The sequence below is a fragment of the Channa argus genome, chromosome 7 (genome assembly GCF_033026475.1).
Source record: "Channa argus isolate prfri chromosome 7, Channa argus male v1.0, whole genome shotgun sequence".
Lineage (NCBI taxonomy): Eukaryota > Metazoa > Chordata > Actinopteri > Anabantiformes > Channidae > Channa > Channa argus.
This window is the reverse complement of record NC_090203.1, coordinates 15,983,092-16,001,777: the sequence shown is the minus strand read 5'-3', so window position 1 is coordinate 16,001,777 and position 18,686 is coordinate 15,983,092. Positions and strand designations below refer to the sequence as shown.

General features: G+C 37.8%; 1 protein-coding gene across 12 annotated transcripts in view; it reads left to right on the top strand.

Moving 5' to 3' along the window:
• The window catches only part of LOC137130501 (F-actin-uncapping protein LRRC16A-like), a 55,993-nt gene extending 37,412 nt beyond the window's left edge, over window positions 1-18,581 (top strand). For 5 of the 12 annotated variants that reach the window (XM_067510743.1, XM_067510745.1, XM_067510739.1 and 2 more), the window contains 22 exons: window positions 388-469; window positions 610-709; window positions 1,080-1,134; window positions 3,073-3,245; window positions 3,708-3,776; window positions 4,892-4,985; window positions 5,142-5,240; window positions 5,480-5,608; window positions 6,676-6,807; window positions 7,045-7,220; window positions 7,310-7,397; window positions 7,623-7,763; window positions 8,185-8,202; window positions 9,645-9,711; window positions 9,919-10,133; window positions 10,220-10,329; window positions 11,100-11,342; window positions 11,440-11,650; window positions 13,442-13,478; window positions 13,715-13,963; window positions 14,200-14,343; window positions 15,164-18,581. In XM_067510743.1, the coding sequence (XP_067366844.1) occupies window positions 388-469; window positions 610-709; window positions 1,080-1,134; window positions 3,073-3,245; window positions 3,708-3,776; window positions 4,892-4,985; window positions 5,142-5,240; window positions 5,480-5,608; window positions 6,676-6,807; window positions 7,045-7,220; window positions 7,310-7,397; window positions 7,623-7,763; window positions 8,185-8,202; window positions 9,645-9,711; window positions 9,919-10,133; window positions 10,220-10,329; window positions 11,100-11,342; window positions 11,440-11,650; window positions 13,442-13,478; window positions 13,715-13,963; window positions 14,200-14,343; window positions 15,164-15,327 (2,796 nt within the window). In that variant the 3' untranslated portion in view covers window positions 15,328-18,581. The remainder of the gene's footprint in view (window positions 1-387; window positions 470-609; window positions 710-1,079; window positions 1,135-3,072; window positions 3,246-3,707; window positions 3,777-4,891; window positions 4,986-5,141; window positions 5,241-5,479; window positions 5,609-6,675; window positions 6,808-7,044; window positions 7,221-7,309; window positions 7,398-7,622; window positions 7,764-8,184; window positions 8,203-9,644; window positions 9,712-9,918; window positions 10,134-10,219; window positions 10,330-11,099; window positions 11,343-11,439; window positions 11,651-13,441; window positions 13,479-13,714; window positions 13,964-14,199; window positions 14,344-15,163) is intronic. The other 7 variants (XM_067510746.1, XM_067510748.1, XM_067510742.1 and 4 more) reach the window with 4 other exon arrangements.
• Window positions 18,582-18,686: the final 105 nt, after the last annotated feature.

Below are 18,686 nucleotides of genomic sequence, written 5' to 3'. Positions count from 1 at the left end.
ACATGACATGAAATGATTTAAACTAGAAGCCACATCCAAATGCAGTTCTTCTGGTATTTGACATTATGTGTAATTTTGAATTACCAGGACAAGTTGATCACATAAAATGCCGATGTCTTATTCATTTTGTTAGTCTGGTTTAATGTTTTAATTATCTGCATCTTCTAGTCTGATACTACCTGCTCTATGGTCTTTAGAGGTGTAGACAGATTCATACATAGTAGATGCTTGAACGCAGTATCAGCCAGTAGTTGAGGAATCACAGTTTTACAGTGGTTATAGTGGGTCGGACAAGGGGAGGTTGTTTTGCAAAGTCTCGTATATACCATATGCTTTGTACATATCTTTGTATCGCTGTGTTAAAAAGATGTTCCCCTGTCCCTACAGCTGCGGTCTGGAGGTTCTCAGATCCTTGAAGGTTGCATTGCTGAGATTCCCAACATCTCCAGCCTCGACATATCTGACAACGGTGAGGCAGCAGCTTCCAGGGCCAAATTGTTTACTTTTCAACCCCCGGTGAAGTAAAAAGGATCTAAATCAACATTAGTAGATATCAGTCAGCCTTCCTCTGTTATTACATATAATGCAATTTCCATACTTTTTCCTCAGGCCTGGACTCTGACCTGTCTACTCTGCTGGTTTGGTTAGCCAAGAACCGGTCCATTAGACACCTTTCCCTGGGCAAGAACTTCACCAGTATCAAATCCAAGTAAGACCGAGCCAGAGGATGGTGTGCACCTCACACCTGACATGCACAGCATTAAGCAATAATAGGAATGCTACTGCTAAGACCTGGTCTGGGTTTCGTTATAACGTAGCACTACATATCTGTCACGGAAGAACAGATTCTTACTTCTGATACTTGCATCAAAGAAACCAGACTTAGTTATAGAAATGCTACATGACCCTCCATACCTATTAAAAGTGTTAGACTGACCAGAAGTGTACAGAGTTTTGTATTTGAGAGGGAAGCTCACAGAAAATCTGAAAATATTAATGTAGTAACTGTATAATACATTTTTCTATACTCCACACACTCATGAAATGTTCCTGTTTGTCTTCTTTTTTTTGCCTTTTAGAAACCTTGCTCCAGTGTTGGACAGTCTGGTCCATATGATACAGGAAGAGGAGTCGGTGAGTTTTTAACTTGCTTTTCTGTCTCTTTGTTTTGTGGAGGACTGTAGCTTGTTGGTGACATAATGTCCTCCAAACAGTGGCCAAAGGCTCAAATCAACAAGCATCGACCCAGGTGAAGCCAATCATGAACATCCACCGGCTGCTCTACAGCTAACCTCTAACCCCTGCAGTGCAGGGTTAGAGGTAACTGTGTTACATGTGGAAAGATGATTTTAATCTTTGGATCCTCACTTTTTGTTAAATCAAATTTAGATGCCTTTTAATTCATTTAATAGCTTTAAAAGTGGGAGGATCTTCTGAAGGCCAATGTTAATAACAATTCTTTAGTTTTTGAAAAAGAATAATCAATAAGTATAACTCTATGGACTGTAGTGTAGAAATAGGATAATCTATTGCTGAACACACTTAGGAAAAAATGAGTCTTATCCCAATATTAAGCACGGTTAATCATTTTGATGACCAAATGGGTAATTTGGTATGGTGCCTCTTATTTGGCATAGGTTAATAAGAGACTTCTTTTGTGATCAATAAGGGCTGAAAATTATTATCTTTGGTCACTGCTCAAAGTCATCTGCTTTACCCATAAGGAGAAATAGGACTTGGAAGACCTGGGCTCCTTCTACATTTAGTGCTACAACCAGATGTCATCATTAGTTGTTTTCTATGCAAGTGAACATATCATTCCAAGATTTTGTCTACCAGAGAAAACAGTGATGTGGATCCAGTTTGATATTTTACAGCACTGGAGAAAGAAAAAGCAGTTGTGGCTACTGGTGCAGGAGCGTGTACCTATTTAAATTTGCATGTTTAATATCTGTCTGGGCTCCACAGGAGCGCATGTTGGCAGTAAATAATTCTCTCTCCATCCTCAAATGACACGTAAAAACTTAATTTTCTGCCTTGACAACCATGTAGATGCTTAACTTTAATGCATTCACTAAACACACATTTCTTGCCACTTTAATCTGCCTATAAAATACTAAGCTTCATTAAAGAAATACACTAAAGCAGTATTGCAGTGCACAATTTGCACAATGAGTTTTTCTTTTTTAAGCTCTAAGGCCTTAAGAGACTAAGCTGATACCTCTTGGTCAATGCTGTAATATCCCCTCAAAAAATGGTGTGGCTCAACCAGGTGAATGAAAATGACTGGCCTATTGGAAGCAGATTACAGCAGTCTCGTGCTGTGTAAATGCATCGTAGAGCACATTTAATCTACTGAACATACGAACACTGTGGGAGATTTGCAAGCCCTCATAATCACAAAGAAATGCACTTTATCCAGTGCTGAATGTTTTATTTTGCCCCATGGAGTATTGAAACACGATATCGCTGACATTTAAGAGAAGAGTCTTGCAAGTTGATTTGATCTTCTGATAGAACAGTTTTATAATTGCTGCTACTATCCTCTTGCCAAAAATATATCATAGAAGGTGCTTTTTGTCTTTGTAATAGAAATAAAAGTCTATCATACAGTACATTTAAAAAGCTTTAGACAGTTGGAAAGTGACTGTAAGCCATAAAAGTAATCACCACTAAGGTGAGTGAAAGAAACATCATCATTAAGCAAATAAATAGAACATATAAGGAGACCAAACATCCCTGTCTAAGGATAAATTAAAGGAGATTAACAGGTAAACAAGCTGGCTAAAGGAACACAGCACTCTGTGACATAAATTACACTTTGGTTAAGGTTGGCAGTGATATACAATAAAGGCCTTCAGAGCTCCTTTTCAATGGTTTACTGGCGGTGCTCAAGCTGAATAAACACATGGGCAGCTTATCAGTTCATATTCTGTTTGATGGCTGTAGGATGGGGTTACACAGACTGTCTCACTTTCCTTATAACACAGATACACCAGATATGATTCACACTTTGTTTTTACAGTGTAAATTTATATTACCTCAACCTATCCTTGATCCATCCCTCCCCAGCCCCTCACCTCCCTATCACTAGCAGACTCCAGACTAAAGAGTGATCTGACCATCGTTTTGAACGCCCTCGGCAGCAATTCCTCACTAACCAGGCTCGACATCAGTGGCAATGCAATGGGGGACATGGGAGCCAAGATGCTGGCCAAAGCTCTGCAGATCAACTCCAAACTCAGGTGAAGGGCTTGGATTTTGAGTTTGGACTTGTTATAACTTTTAAAGTCTCTTTTATCGAGTCTTGATACTTTACAGTGTATCCTGTGGCTGCAGCTAACTCCTGCGAGGGAAAAGAACTATATTTATATAGCACCTTTCAGACAATTATAGTGTGGTTACAGCGCATGGTTAAAACGCCTTATTGTGTGGTAACAAGTTTTTCTTCATTTACATGTAGCTTAAAGTTAATGCCATTGCCATTTGGCCCTATATAGTTTTGAACCTATTCAAAAGCAATTTTTAACAACTATTTTGAAAACCTTAGTAAAATGATTTTAGATTCTGTAAAAGTCTTGTTGAAAGGGGATAAACATATCCATAATGGCATCTGGTTGTGTTAATTGCAGTTTCAGAGTTGTAAATGCCCTGTTTGGGTAATGAATTACTTGTGTGCTTGTGGTACATTGGGGCTTTCTGTGCAGGACTGTGATCTGGGATAAGAACAACACCAGCCCTCAGGGCCTTCAAGATGTGGCAGCTGCTCTGGAGAAGTAAGTAGCATTGTCCATAAAGTTTTAAGTGTGTGTGTGTTTGTAAATGATTATCTGGTTGTGGAGTTTAGTTCTGCTGATACTGAAAGGTTAGAACCCTTCTAATTCCTAATTGGGGCAGTTGCACCCATGTCTTCCTGCTTAGTGCTGAGCAGGTGGAAAGGCTGAGGTGTGTTTAGAAGGGGAAGGAAGGCTGATAGGGAAAAAAGTGACAAACACAAGGTATACAACAGAAAACCGACACCAGCAAGAAGAAATTTAAAAAAAAAAATTAAATAATCACTTAATAAATCCAATTCTTGTCTACAGTATCTTCTGTCTGTGTACCTGAATGTTCAATATTCACATATCTATATTTTATTACACCTGGAACACATCTGTACACACTCCTGTCTCTTCTGTCTCGCCCATATTCTCCCAGCAGCACACCTTTCTGTGTATCATCTGAGTCTCTGTTGCATTATTGAAATAACAATTTTCGTTTTTCTTGCTCCTGATCTGTGTTCTATTCAGCAGTACCATGATCTGATCTCTGTATGTTGGCACTTTGGTTACCTTGAGTCAATTTCTTCATGCCTCATATGTTTCCTGTCAGAATTTAGATATTGATCCAAATTTAGATTTTTTTGATTTATACATTTTAACAACATACATGTTTGTTATTATAAATAAATGGGACAAAACATTAGTACCACCTCTTAATATAATGCACTTTAGACTAAATTCAAAGAACTGTTGTTTAAAGATAATTACGTGAGTGATAGTTTGAAAGATGTGGTCATGTCTACAGCGGATCAGTTCAAAAGATAAGGGTAGAGCACAGACTGCTTCATAAAAAATGTGTGGTTTTTAAGATCAGTACCTTCTCTAATGGTGTTAGTTCAGGTCTAACAGACCAGCGTAAGAGCAGCTGAGTGGTTGGGCCTCATCCAATACAGTTTCAGGCTTGTCACTACACGCTTACACCTATAGACATTTATACACAAAGAGCAATCTTGGGTTGATTAAAGGCATTTTCTAAAAAATAAAACAAATTACCTATACTTAACAGATGAAACAGATTTTGAACTACCTACACAGCCTTTAGAATAATGTCCTCTTTATTTGTCCATTAGAAATTTCACCATTCGTTTCATGCCCATCCCCATCATCGATGCCTCCCAGGCTCTGAAGGCCAATCCTGAGAAAACAGAGGATGCTTTACTAAAGGTATGTGACAGTTCCTATTGACTCGTCCAGCCTCAATTTATCTATGACAGCGTTACTGTGTTTAAAACATACTATACTCCTTATCAGTGGCCACAACTTTAAAATCATTTTCATTATACTTTTTTATGATAACTTTAGCTTTGTGCTTCCCCCCAGATTGAGAATTATCTGTACAGAAACCACGAGACCAGAAAATACCTACAGGAGCAGGCCTATCGGCTTCAGCAGGGGATTGTTACCACAACCACACAGCAGGTGTGTACATAAACACAGACAAAAGCAACATTTATTAGATTTGAGTTTAAATGCTCAGAAAGGTTTGTGAACCAAATTTAGCTAGAGACATTAACACAGAGTAAAATTCTTTGTAAACATGCTTTCACACTTGTAGAATATTTAGTATATTTAATAACAACTTTAGTCAAGAAAACCTCCAAACTGAAGACTGACTACTGAAGACATTTACAGATCTTTGTCTTATTTTCGTCTTACAGATGATTGACAGAATCTGTGTGAAGGTGCAGGACCACCTAAACTCCCTGAGGAACTCTGAGAAAGATGCCATCTCAGAGGATGTCAAGTCAGCAGAGAACCTCCTCAGAGATGCCAGGAACTCTAAAACAGTGCGGAGACACATAAGATAATGCATCCGTATATACACAGTGCATTCAAAAAGTTTCCAGAACGCCTTCCTTTTTTTCAGTTTTGTTATGTTGCAGCCTAATATAACAATTATGTAAATTATTTTTTTCCTCTTTAATCTAAATGCATATCCCTATAAAAGCAGAAATTTAGCATGTAATTTCAGTAAATTAATTAAAATGGAAAAACTGAAATAGTATTCAGACCCTTTGCAACAATGGTAAATGGCCACTTATATAGCGCTTTTATCCAAAGCGATTTACAATATTACAATATTGCATTTACACACACTCACACTCCGATGGTGTGTGGCTGCCATGCAAGGTGCTCACCTGACCCACAAGGAACAGCTTTGGGGTTCAGCGTCTTACCCAAGGACACTGACAGTGGAAATCTTACTAACTGAGCTACAGCGTTTCAATACTTGAGGTTTTGCTCAGATGCCTCTAACCTCTCTTGACCATTGCTGAGATGTTTTTACACCTTGACTGGAGTCCACCTGTGGTAAAATTAAATTGATTGGACCTGATTTCTCTATAGAAGGCCTCACAGCTGAGAGTGCATCATGAATCGGAGCAAAAAGCCATGAGGTCAAAGGAACTGCCTGCAGAGCTCAGGACAGGATTATTGCAAAGAGATTAGAAATTGGACGAAGTTCAAGAAGCACGCCTATCTCTGCAGCCTTCCACCAATCTGGGCTAGACGGAAGCCTCTCCTCAACCCAAACACATGAAAGCGGATTTGGAGCACATGAAAGCCTCTAAAGGACTCTCAGACTGTGAGGAACAAGAAACCAAGATGTGCTAATAGTTTTTTTCTTATTACTAAATTTACAGAGAATTTACAGAAAGAATTTAAATAAATATAGTATCAAGCTGCAACATAAAATTAAAAAAGTGAAGGGGGTCTGAAAACTTCCTGAATGTACTGTTACAATGTGTTTTTTTTTTTTTGTTAAATCTCAACCTCATTCAATCATTACATTGCCTATTTTTTGTTATTTTGTTTTTTATACCATTGATTATGATTGTCTCCTTGTCCTCCTTAGCTGCTTCCTAACCTCTACCACCTTGGATCAGCTTCCAGAGAGGAGGTGAACAGCTTGTCAGTAGGACCAATCCAGGAGAAACTGGAGTCTATGGCAGGGGAAGTGATAACTGTCATGGAACAACAACTACAGGTAAGATTTCAAATGTTATTGCAAGTCATGATTTATTTGTGACCATAGAAATAAAAGTTAAGCAGATAAACCTTGGATTTCAAGGTAAAAATATCACACAAAGTTACATAAAAAATGTAACAACTATATTTTATGTTTTATAACATTTCTGAATCTAAACAGTACATTTCATATGCGTGTTTTGTGGGTGTTCTTTTGAAATTCAGGTTAGTCTCCTACTCTTTGCTTTCCTTTCAGACTCTGTTGGAGTCTATGATGGATACAGCAGAGTCTCTGTGCCCCCATGTGATGAAGAGGAGCAATCTTCGCACAGAGCTGATAAAGGCCAGCTCAGCCAAAATGATTGTGCCCAAGAGCTTTGTCACTAAAACCCTACTAGAGCAGTCTGGGGTGGATATAATCAACAAAATTAGGTGTGTGTCTGTACGTTGCATTATATGAACATTAAATATTAGGTGTCAGTAGAGACAATTGCTGACCATAACTCTTTTTCCTATGTCAGTGAGGTGAAGCTGAGTCTAGCATCCTTTTTGTCTGATCGCATTGTTGATGAGATTTTGGAAGCTCTTTCCACTTCACAACACACTCTGGTAAGACTTTCCTTCATGGCTGCTAAGCTTATTTTCAGCAACATGCAATTTCACTGAAAATAATAATAATAGACATTTGTGGCATAATTATCATATTTTTATTCTGATTTATTTACACACAAACCACAGAATTGACCTAGACAGAACTGATTGAATTCTCAACAATCAAAGGTATGAGAAAGAAAAAATAAAACACATCACCTCTCATTACTCATCCTCTTACAGGCAGACCATCTGGTACGTCGTGGTCGACCCTTGGTGCAGCAGGAGTCACTGGATCTGGATGTCCCAGAGGAGAAGATTCCTAAACGTGCATCTGCGGAGATCCTGGAGGCAGAAAGGCTGGAGGATCTAGAGACATGCATGGTAAGTTTGGGTTGGTGACTAGTGACTAGTGACTAGTGAGGTCAAAGTATTAACTATGAATTTTACTAGTCTTTACTAGGCAGGTTCTGAAGAGGTTTTTTGTGTTCATAAACCAAGCCTCTTGTTTGATGAACAAAAATGTAATTAGGTGTATCACCACAGAAAAGAAATACCATGTTTAATCATGTGACTGAACAGATTGCAGCTGGCAGCAAACTGCATACATTTCCCATCTGTCCCATCTGTTTACTTGGGGTCTTACACACCTGCAGTTCCCAGGTCTCATCTTTTGTCCCCTTTGTTCTTGGCCGTCCTTTTTTTTCCCCCCTTTTTTGTCTTCGGCCTTACTGTTTTGTCAACCTTCTCTCTCTTCAATCTTTACCTCTTTTCCAACTTCTCTTTCTACCTTTGCTCCATGGAGACTCTGTGCTGCACCAGTGTAAGTACTGGACTATCCTTCTACAGTTTTCTTCTTATTTTTTTCTCACTCTTTTTATTTTGTGCCTTTTCACCTGCTGTAGTGTAGCTTTTTTTTGTAGTGCAGAAAACATCCAGAATTTGGTCAAAATTACAGTATACCTAAGGGTGCATTAGTCACTCCCTCAGCCACTCCAAATTATACTTTACACTGGTGAATGCTGGTAAATGTCTTTATTTGCCCAATGCATCAAGCCACTCTGCATTGCTTTCCTCCACTATTTTTGTCATCATCACCTTGTAAATGTGTGCCACCACCCTATGTGGTTCACTGTAAACTGTAATATTCAACAAGTATTTTATTAGGGTGCTAATGTGTTTACTATATAACAATGTATGGAGAGGAATTTGCAGTGCCCTAGAGACAGCTCACATTTTATTGGCATCAAACTTCAATTTTTATTCTTTTAATTTTATATAATTTTCCTTGTTTGTCAATGCTTATATACTCTAGCCACTAATTATAGCATGAAAACAAGGTTTCCAATTTTTTATGCAAATGTATTAAACTTTATTAAACTTAACTTTCATAAATGAAAGGATTTTGAAACCATTAACTAACTTTGGCCAGTCCCCATTATGCCTGACAAATCTTCTCAGGCTTCATTGATTACTTAGGATGTTTCTGTGAACGGCCATCTCTTGGTCTCTGTACAGATGTTCTGTAGCGTAGTCTAAGAGTAGCTTGGACTAGTCAAGGACAGTTACAGACTTGTCCAGACTCCAGAGTGGCCTTGGGTGTTTACTTTGAATCATTGTCACACTGAAAGATTAACCATCATCACAGTCTCAGCACAGGCACTAGAGCATGTTTTCCTTAAAAGCCTCTTTCCTTTTACTCTGCAGTGGGTTCCATTTAGCCACCCTACATTACATGTCTGAGTGTTCCTGAACAGGCTGTCCTTCTGGGCAGGTTCTCCAATGTATGCAGAACCACTTCTGAAGTGTTACTGTTAGGTTCTTGGTCAGCTTCCTGGCCAAGGCCCTTCTTGTATGTTTAGTTGTCTGGTTCAGTTTGGCTGGATGGTGAGCTCTATGAAGTGTTCTGGTTACTCTGATATTCTTACATTTAACAAATAATGAGGTCAGTCAACCCCTAAAAATTAGAAGATTTTTTTTTAATGACTTTAATCAGTTCTACACACAGCTTAAACCTAATTAAAGTGAACTGGATGCACCGGACCACATTTTATAATGCCTCAGCAAAAAACCTCCATATTTTTAAATGTAAATGGCTGAAAAAAACTATTTTTTTTTTCTATTTTTCCAATATTCTAAATATTGATGCTATGACTAACAGGACTGCTTACTTTTTTTTTTTAATTCATGTGTTTACATGGAGAATCATTGCTATAAATGCCCATAGTAATTAACAGTTGCCTGATAAGTTGTTGCTCTCTTCAGATGACTCCTAAATCCAAGAGGAAAAGCATCCACAGCAGAATGCTTCGACCAGTGTCGCGTGCCTTTGGTAAGCATATTCTTTTTTGTTGTTGTTGGTTACATTATGTGAAATTGAGCTGTTGCCTTTCAGCTTCATACTATTAAAAAGGTTAAAATGGGTTTGGGTAGTTATTTATCATTTTGTATTGTTTTTTTACTTAAATCAATAATAATTATAACTAGTAGATTAGTATAGTTGAATATTCAAAGTACATCTGACACAAAAAAAATTCAGAGATGGAGTTTGACCTGGATAAGGCCCTGGAGGATGTGCCTATACACGTGGAGGACACATCTCAAACTCCACCTACGCCGTCTCAGGTCTTGCCAAAACTGGAGCAACCGTCAGGAGCAATGGTGGAGCTGCCATCTGAGGAAGAAAAAAAGCTGCAGCACTTTACCAAACTACGACCCCGGAGAAACAAAAAAACCCATTCCACCAAAGTCCCTGTGAGTAAAGCTTTAAGACAGTTTTGAAAACATTTTTAAGAGATGGTCCAAACATGTTACCAGATGTTTTCATCTTTTTCTTTCAGCAAATTAATTCTACTCCATCTCAGGATGGGGAGCAAAATGGACTCATGGGAAGAGTAGATGAAGGCGTAGATGAGTTCTTCTCTAAAAAAGTCACCAAGATGGGGTCCAAGTAAGGACTGTCATAAAATCCAGAGATTAACCTTTGCTGTGTCTGTTCTCAGTAGCAACATGTTGAATGTGATTATTATGTGCATACAGTTGTTGCATCTTATATGCAGTTCCGTTAGGGCTGCACAGTGTGTAAAATTATGATTTTGTGAGAAACAAGCTATTACAAAGTCCACAAAACCATTTTTGAGGTGAAATTAACATAGATGTGAGCTGGCTATAATTGCCATTTTGAGTCAGGACAGTTCTGTAAACAGTGACGTGATTGGTGGTAGCAGTTTACAGACCTGTCGTGACTTATCTGCTGTTGACAGTCTGTGTGTGGGACAGCATTTAAATCACATAAGTGTTTTCATTATTCCTGCTCAGCTGTTTTCCATGTGTAGGACCAAAAACATAGTAACGCACTATTTCAGTGATTTCCGCACTAACTTGGGCAAATCCTTGTTCCCCAGGTTTGTAAGCATAACATGTTCAGATTAGTCTGTCATGTAACAGTTTTATGTTGAAGAGTCTTACTAGTCTATAGATTTATTCACTAACATTTCTAGTTTTTGAGAAGCACTTAAATCAGATAAATATCAATACTGCATTAATTAAAATATAATCAGTCAAAATTAATTGCTGTTGGACTTTTTGAATCAAAAATTAAATCGAGAGATCAGTGCCTATATCCAGCCGTATTAGAGACATAATATATAGTTCCTAATGTGTTCACATCTTGAGTTTTATTTACATTAAACTCTTTTGTTTCTGTCCTCCACCACTCAGACGTTCCTTAAAGAGTTCAGAATCTCAGGATGGAGAGAAGAAAAAAAGTAAAGGAGGATTCCTCAACCTCATTAAACGATCCTCAAAGTCTGATAAATTGGACAAATCTGAGAAAAACCAGGGAACTGCTCCACCCTCAGGTTCATCTGCCCCAATAAGCTCTGCGCCCGTTTCCACCATCCTTGAGGAGCCCTCTTCACCAAAGATGGCAATAAAGAGCCCTGCACCTGAGCCAAAGTCCAGGTATAGATGAACAAAAACAGAATATTTTACTCACCAAGTTGGTCAATTACCAAGTACGATTCTACTCCATCTGACAGATTTTCTGTCCTCAATGCAGAGACACCTCGAGTCGCTCACAGGCCACAGACTACAGCAGCAGCTCAGACAGGTCAGAAGAGTTGAGGACACCAGACTCTATAGATGAGCCCTGGGAGGGCTCAGATGGCAGAGGCAGTCCTCAGGGAGGCAGGCGTTATCCAGGGGTGCAAATGATGGGCAGCGGCCTCCTGGCAGAGATGAAGGCCAAGCAGGAGAGGAGAGCACACAAGGTAAGATGAGGAGGAAACAGGAAACACACAAAACATTGGGGTTACAGGTTAAAGCAAACAGGGGGAAAATGAGTTAGCAACATTTCAAACTGCAAGGCAAATGTGATGATGCTGATGATGCCAAATTAACAAAATTTAATACATTTAATTAGGCTTAGATGATAAGGCCGGTTAATTTCCACTTGTTCTCCATCCCACACAAGGACTGAAACCAACATCTAATCATGTCTTGCCATCATTATGTTTCTTAATCAAGAACTATGTGGATTACTGATGTGTTTTTATGTTTTTGGACAACCATGGAGCTCAATGGCATAGACAAATACGCTAAATAAATTCCAGGATTTATATCCAATAAACAAATGCCATTCAAACATGTTTACAAACATGCAAAACCACCAGCATTGATTGTCACATGTGGTCGAAAAGGCACTGAAGACCTTTTCCTGGTAAAAAAAACTGAAATTGCCTACGTTATGATTTTTACTTATTGTTTTAGTAATATGAAAACGAAATGAGTAAATTATGTAGCAATAGGCTTATTTAAATAGGGACACATGAAACTTGTTTTGGGGAAAAAGGAAGAGTCTCCACTGTTTTGGTTGACAAACTGAGGCTTCTGACAGGGAGAATACATAAAAAAGAAAAAACACTGTTTAGAATTGTGTCTTCAGCCTGGCTATTGTGCCAACCATCATATTGACATATAAACATATTCTCAAATTCTCTAGCTATTCATATCAGGACATAAATGTATTAGGGAAGATTTCATGTACTTTAAATTCTCAAATTCACCAATATGCCTTCAACTCTAAGTGCTCGCAGTTCCTACATAGCATATAAAAAAGAATCCCATCCCAAACCCACATCACAAGTTTTAATAAAGGCAATAACATTTTGTGTACTGTCCTTTTCTGCATCAATATTCAATATAGGAGTGGGTGTGTGTGTTCAGTAGATGTATATCACATCTCTAACTTGTCACTAAAGTGAATGAGTGCTTTTGTGCATATTGGATTTATATGCATTGGATTTATTGGATTCATTGGATTTATTTTCTGACCTTTTATCAGAAGCACCATAGCTTCTCCTGCCATATGTTTTTTCTGACTCGCTCACCCGCAGGTAAAACAAAGCACCATTTAAAAGGCTGTTAACACAAAGCTTGTGTGAGCAAAGGCGCCCCCTTCTGATTACAGAAGTCCAGTGTGAATGTAATATACACTCACTGGCTACTTTATTAGGTACAGCTGTACAATCAAATGCAATCCATTACAGCAGCTCTGCTATGTATTCTACTTTAACCATGTCATAATTTGTCAGTTTTTAGGTCAAAACTGTCAGAAAGGTGATAATTCTAGTCTCTGTTTATTATTAAGGTCATAGTGGGTAGTAGAGGTGGTTCTAAAGTTTTGGCCCCCTTATTCATTTTAAATAGGGTGGCCTAAGCTTTAGAACAACCTCAGTGTATAATGCACTGCAATTCATGGCAGAGCTGCTGTATTACATTTCATTAGATTGTAAAAGTGTATCAAATAATGTGGCCAATGACTATACTGTATTGGTTGATGTTACATTTGGACTTCTCTGATCACTACTTTAACAAAGGCTACATGACACCGTATATAAAATTTAATAATGCAGTGTGTAAAATTTACCAGTATAAAAGAGGGTACAAAAAGGGTATTTTTTAATACAAGGTTTTACATCTCCAAGCAAGGATGAATTCTTACATGCGTGAACATGTCATTGTTTATGTAGTGATCCATTCTGTCCTTGTTTTCCTTTCAGTCTTCCAGCCCCGACAGGCCTGACAGCAATGCAACGGGTGAGCTGTTTCCCTTGATTTTTTTTTTTTCTTTGCAGTTCAACAAAGAAGCAATTTAAAATAAAAATGAGCACTCTTTCAGCTGAACAATCTGTTTCAATTGTTTGGATTAACATTCGGGTTATGCTTTGGCTGTTTTCTTTTCATTCATTGTTTCATTTATTGATTTATTATGCATCTATCCATCTATCCATCCATCCATCCATCTATAATATTACTTTTGTTTTTTTTTTCAGCAGCCAAGCCTCAGTCCACAATTCCAGAAGGTCGGTCACCCACTGGATCAGTTAATAAACCTGAACCTGGTTCACCAGAAAAGACCAAACCTGAACGAGTTCCTCGTCTCAGAGCTACATCTTCCTCAAGTTCCCCTGGAGGACCAGGAAGTCCCAAACCACCAGTGCCGCAAGGAGCAAAGCCTGCCCTGGCTGCCCGACCAAGCATCCCCCAGAAGCCGAGGACCACCAGTAGCAACAGGAGCATAGGTAACATAGGTTTTTATTGTTTTGTTTTTTTTGTTTTGTTTTTTTATTGCTTTAGTACACATTGTTATTGATTAACACCCCTTTGAGATGCATGTACCTGAAAGGTGCTATAGACAAAGCCTAATACATAAAAAAAAGATTATTATTATTAGCTCTGGATTTGAAAGTAAATGCCATACCAGAGTGATCTTATCACAGTTTGCTCAAGTGCATTTTCTTGTTACACTTTCAAATAGAAGAGAGCCCAGATTCTACCAGCAGTGGCTCCCCTAAGGTCACACATCTACCTCCCACACTGAAGAGGGCACTGTCAGAGAAAGACAAGGAAGGCCAGACCAGTTTGCAGTCAGGAGGCTCTGTTAACAAAACCACTCAGGAAGGTAGGTCCAAAAATAGTTCTATGAGAGACTGTGGGTTAAGGAGAACTGGATAGTAGAATTAAAAACAGTTTTATCTAAACCCAAGTAAAATATGAAGCAACAGAAACAAAGGTTTTAAGAATGTCTCAGACAAAATAGGTTGCTGTACTCTTCAAGGTAAATAATTGGAAAATTCAAGCATTTTGTGCCCTGACAAAAATAATGGCACAGTGTGGGAGATAAAACCAATGTAATGACCAAGACTCGGCTGTCAAGTCATTATTTACTAGCATTTTGTTTTTTTATCTATACTACAGAACTAACAGTTCAATAACCTACTAACTGACTGATCGTGTAAGCCATTTATAATAGTCTGTCTACTGAGTACATTCATTCTAATTTACCACACATCTTCTGTGCCAATGTGTTTTTAAGAATAACGAAAGAGCCATGAGGTAGCAGTATATGCAAGGCAATGTTTATATCCCTTTACAGATGTTGATGATAGATTATTGTTCTGACTCAAAACTGTTAGGAGCCGAATCCCTTTTTAGTAGTATCTATACCTTTTGGAGTGTAAATCCTAAACATTGTCGATTCTAATCGTCAAAGCCAAGAATTTCATAATACCTCATATTCTCAGTAAACTGCTCTTTAGCTTCTCCTGTTTGAGTTTACATTTATTACTGTGCACATTACGGATTGAAAGCTTCTTGTTTTATAAATATGAAATCTATTAATTTGTTATAAAACAATAGTTTCCTGTGATTGCTGTCTATATCAGGTATATTTTCTTCCCTATACTGTCACTGTCATTTTAAGCTAATTTCTCTGTTGTCAGTGAGGGCAGCATCAGACTCCCAGCGACCCAGTCCCCTTCGCACCAACTCTGAGGATCACGGCCTCTTCAAGACAAAGGATCAATCTCCAAACCTGGACAAGGCAATGGGCAAAAAGTCTTCAGACTCTGGAGAGGAGGCAGAAAAAGATTTTATTTTAATATGAGCCTTACAATTTCTTCAGAAAATTTAACTAAAATGTTTTTATGTCATCTCCGACTTCAATACATAAATCTTGTTTTAGAAAATATGCAGCTGCAGTATCAGGTAATGCACAGTTTCCAGTTCAGTTTGTCTATGATCAAGTTGATCATACATACTACAGGAGAATCTCCTAAATGTATTTGTTTTTTTGGTCACATGATGTCTCCTCTTAAACCAAACTGTGCTAAACCTCCTAAGAGCTTCCTTCTATCACACAGCCTTTCCTCCAGATCTGGTATCAACCTACTCTGCTGTCAGGTGAAAATCTTGTCTTCACATGAATCAACATTTCACGATTGGAGATGATCAAGCTTACGCAGACAATGGTTAATGACACTTTAAATTTTGAGTATGATATGGCAAACTACTGAAAAAATAAAAATAAAAATCTTGTCTCCCAGTGACCAAACATAAGCCGCTTTCAGACCCGGAATTCTGAATTTCACCTGACTTTGTCCGGAGGGGACGCATGTGTGAATGCAAATGTGCGAGTGAAGCACTCCCGACATGGACATGGAAGAATTCAAAGCGAGCGTTGATGACGTTTGTATCAATCAAATGCCGTTGTAGTTGATTTACAGAGCTTTTTTAAATTAGATGCACAGCTCCTCGTGTTTCATACATGAGGACGTTTTTCACTCGGACTATCTCCCGCCGTATATTACATGTGTGAAAAGCAACTCCTGGCACTATCCAGGCTGAGTTCTCCTGACATTGTCCAGAGTTCTTATCTAAAACAGGCTATACAGCAACAATACCACTACCGCTGTACTGTACTTTAACTCCCAACTTAAGACTGAGTGGCATTTTTTTCCTTTGTTGTATTTATATAAATCTGTCTAGATGTTGTTTTTAGTATGAGATTATCCCCAGCCTTTAGATGTGACTAAAACCATTATGCAAATAGTTTTTTTTGTTGTTGTTTGTTTTGTTTTTTTACAGGACAATACAGGTTCAGCTGAAAATCTCAGCACAAGCATAAATCAGAAATACACATTTGATGTAGCTTGCCTTACAGTTAACCTGTGAGGTAATCAGAGGAAATTAAATGGACTCTTCACTGAAGGACTAAAACACAGCTATAAGACTATATCAAATATCCCAGCTGTGGGAGAGTTGGAGTGCATTGAAAGGACTGTAGTAAACTTTAACTTCAGTAACTAATCAATAAGGCTTCAGCACTGTTAACACTAAACACTGTGGAAGAAATAGTGTTTATACTTATTTTTATATGTAAGTGTCTTTTTTTTTCTTTTTTTATTTAACGTTAATGTGGAATATATTGTGTTTGTCATTGAAGTGCAATACAGAGTGCCATCTTAAACATTTTGGCTTGCATTTCTCCAAGGTTATTTTGGCAAAAATAACCTAAACCACATTTTAAATAGCATTATTTGTTACTGGTATTCCTTAGATCAAATGAAACCAGTGGGCACTAAAGATTTGTGGAAGTGTTTGTCACAGTTACTCATACTCTGAACACCTGAGGTGCTGATCATCACATAGAAGCAAAGAACTTACTCAAAAAAACTAATGGCAAAAGAATCTGCTTGTAGGTAACAAAGGAGAAGGAAATTTGTGTCAGTATTTAAATAACACTTTTACAGTAACTTTAGCGTGGTGTTTATGTAAAAGCAGGACAATGAGGACATTCCAGCCTTCACCAACAACACTTGCTTCCTTGGCATTTTCTAGAGATTTCTTTCCTTCAGGATTTTCAAATTTAGCTCAATTTCACTTTTTATGTGCAAGCTAAGACGTTTCTTCAAACTCTTGCCATCATAAACCCACTGCCCTGCAGTGCCTAAAGAGAAGATTAATGAGGTTAGCTGTATTTTGACTATATCCTATTCTGGGTCTGAAGTTTTAACAATGACAATAAGACAAGTCTCAGGATGGTGCACTTTTCTTACTGCTACACAGTCTACAACTAGAAGTATCATGGAAACTTACTTTTTTAAAAATGTATGGATTCTCCTTTGATATACAATCTGGCAGTTTAAATAATACTTCATATTCAATTTAGGAAAAACTGAAAAGTATAAAGAGCATATTCTACAGATCTCCAAATGACTCCAGTGTAATTATTATTGCCACATTTCTACACACTACTACCACTTCTTCTTGTTACTGTTTAGTTGTGGGTCAAGATGAATGGCAGATGCGCTACACACCCAGTGAAGTGAACCTCAGTTCTTTACAATCATTGTGTAAGGGGTACAACAGTGAAATTCAAGTCAGGCCAAAGGTCTTAGTAATGCACCTTTTCCTATGGTGTCTATCAATGTCTTGTATAAGGTTATGATTAGGTTCTTCTTCTTTGTCACTAATCACAGCGTGAAAATAACACTCTTGTCTCTGTATATAGTTAATTTGTACCTGATGTTAGTAACAGTTTAATGTTCAGTTCCAGGACACTGAAAGAAAATACCATTATGTTCCAATATGTTTAAAGCAAATGTGCGTCTGTGCTGTATTCTCTTCGCTCTTTATAATTAAGTATTTTCTCATAGAAGGAAGTAATCAATATTTTTTTGTTTTGCTTCCTGTGTGGGATTTCAGAAGCAGCTGCCTGGGTTTCTGTTAAGTTATGTAAAAGGCTGACAATAATTTCCTGTTCACAAATTAGCATTCGCAACATTTTTTGGTGCATGGAGTGGAGAACATAAAAATGTGTGTATGACTGCATGATGTGGCTGTGAGTTGTACTGTATGTATGTATATGTGCTTTCATACATGTAGGTATATGCGTGTGATAACTGCACATGTAAAATACACACTGTGGTACAGTCACACACGTGAACACAGTAAATGCTACATTGTTTTTCGTACCAAGTACACTACTATACTAGGGGATTTTTTTTTAACTTATTTGAAATAAAAATGTGACCAGTGATGTCTTGAACTTCATTGCTTTTCCTCACTTGTACATTTTGTTCATGAATGTAGAAATAAAATCTTGGTATGTATGGATAGATTTCATTTAATCTATTTAATGTTAGTTTCACCATAATTTAGAAAAGAGATGCAAAACAATTTTTTTCCTAGAGCTGGAAAATTTAAAAACAAATGACATGTTCCCTCAATTTATCAGTCTTTATACATTTCCTGTTCCATTGTTCCCAGGATCTATGTTTTCACTAAGTCTTTGTGGTGGTGTTGAATGTTTATTCATGCCAATATTAATACTGATTAAAATAATTTTACTGTCTTTAATGTTTGCATAGTCTCTTTTCTTATAACATTTGTTGAAAATCTGTTTACAGTTTATCAATACAGCCACCAGATGGCAAATATGTGGCTAGGCGGATGCGTGTCTCT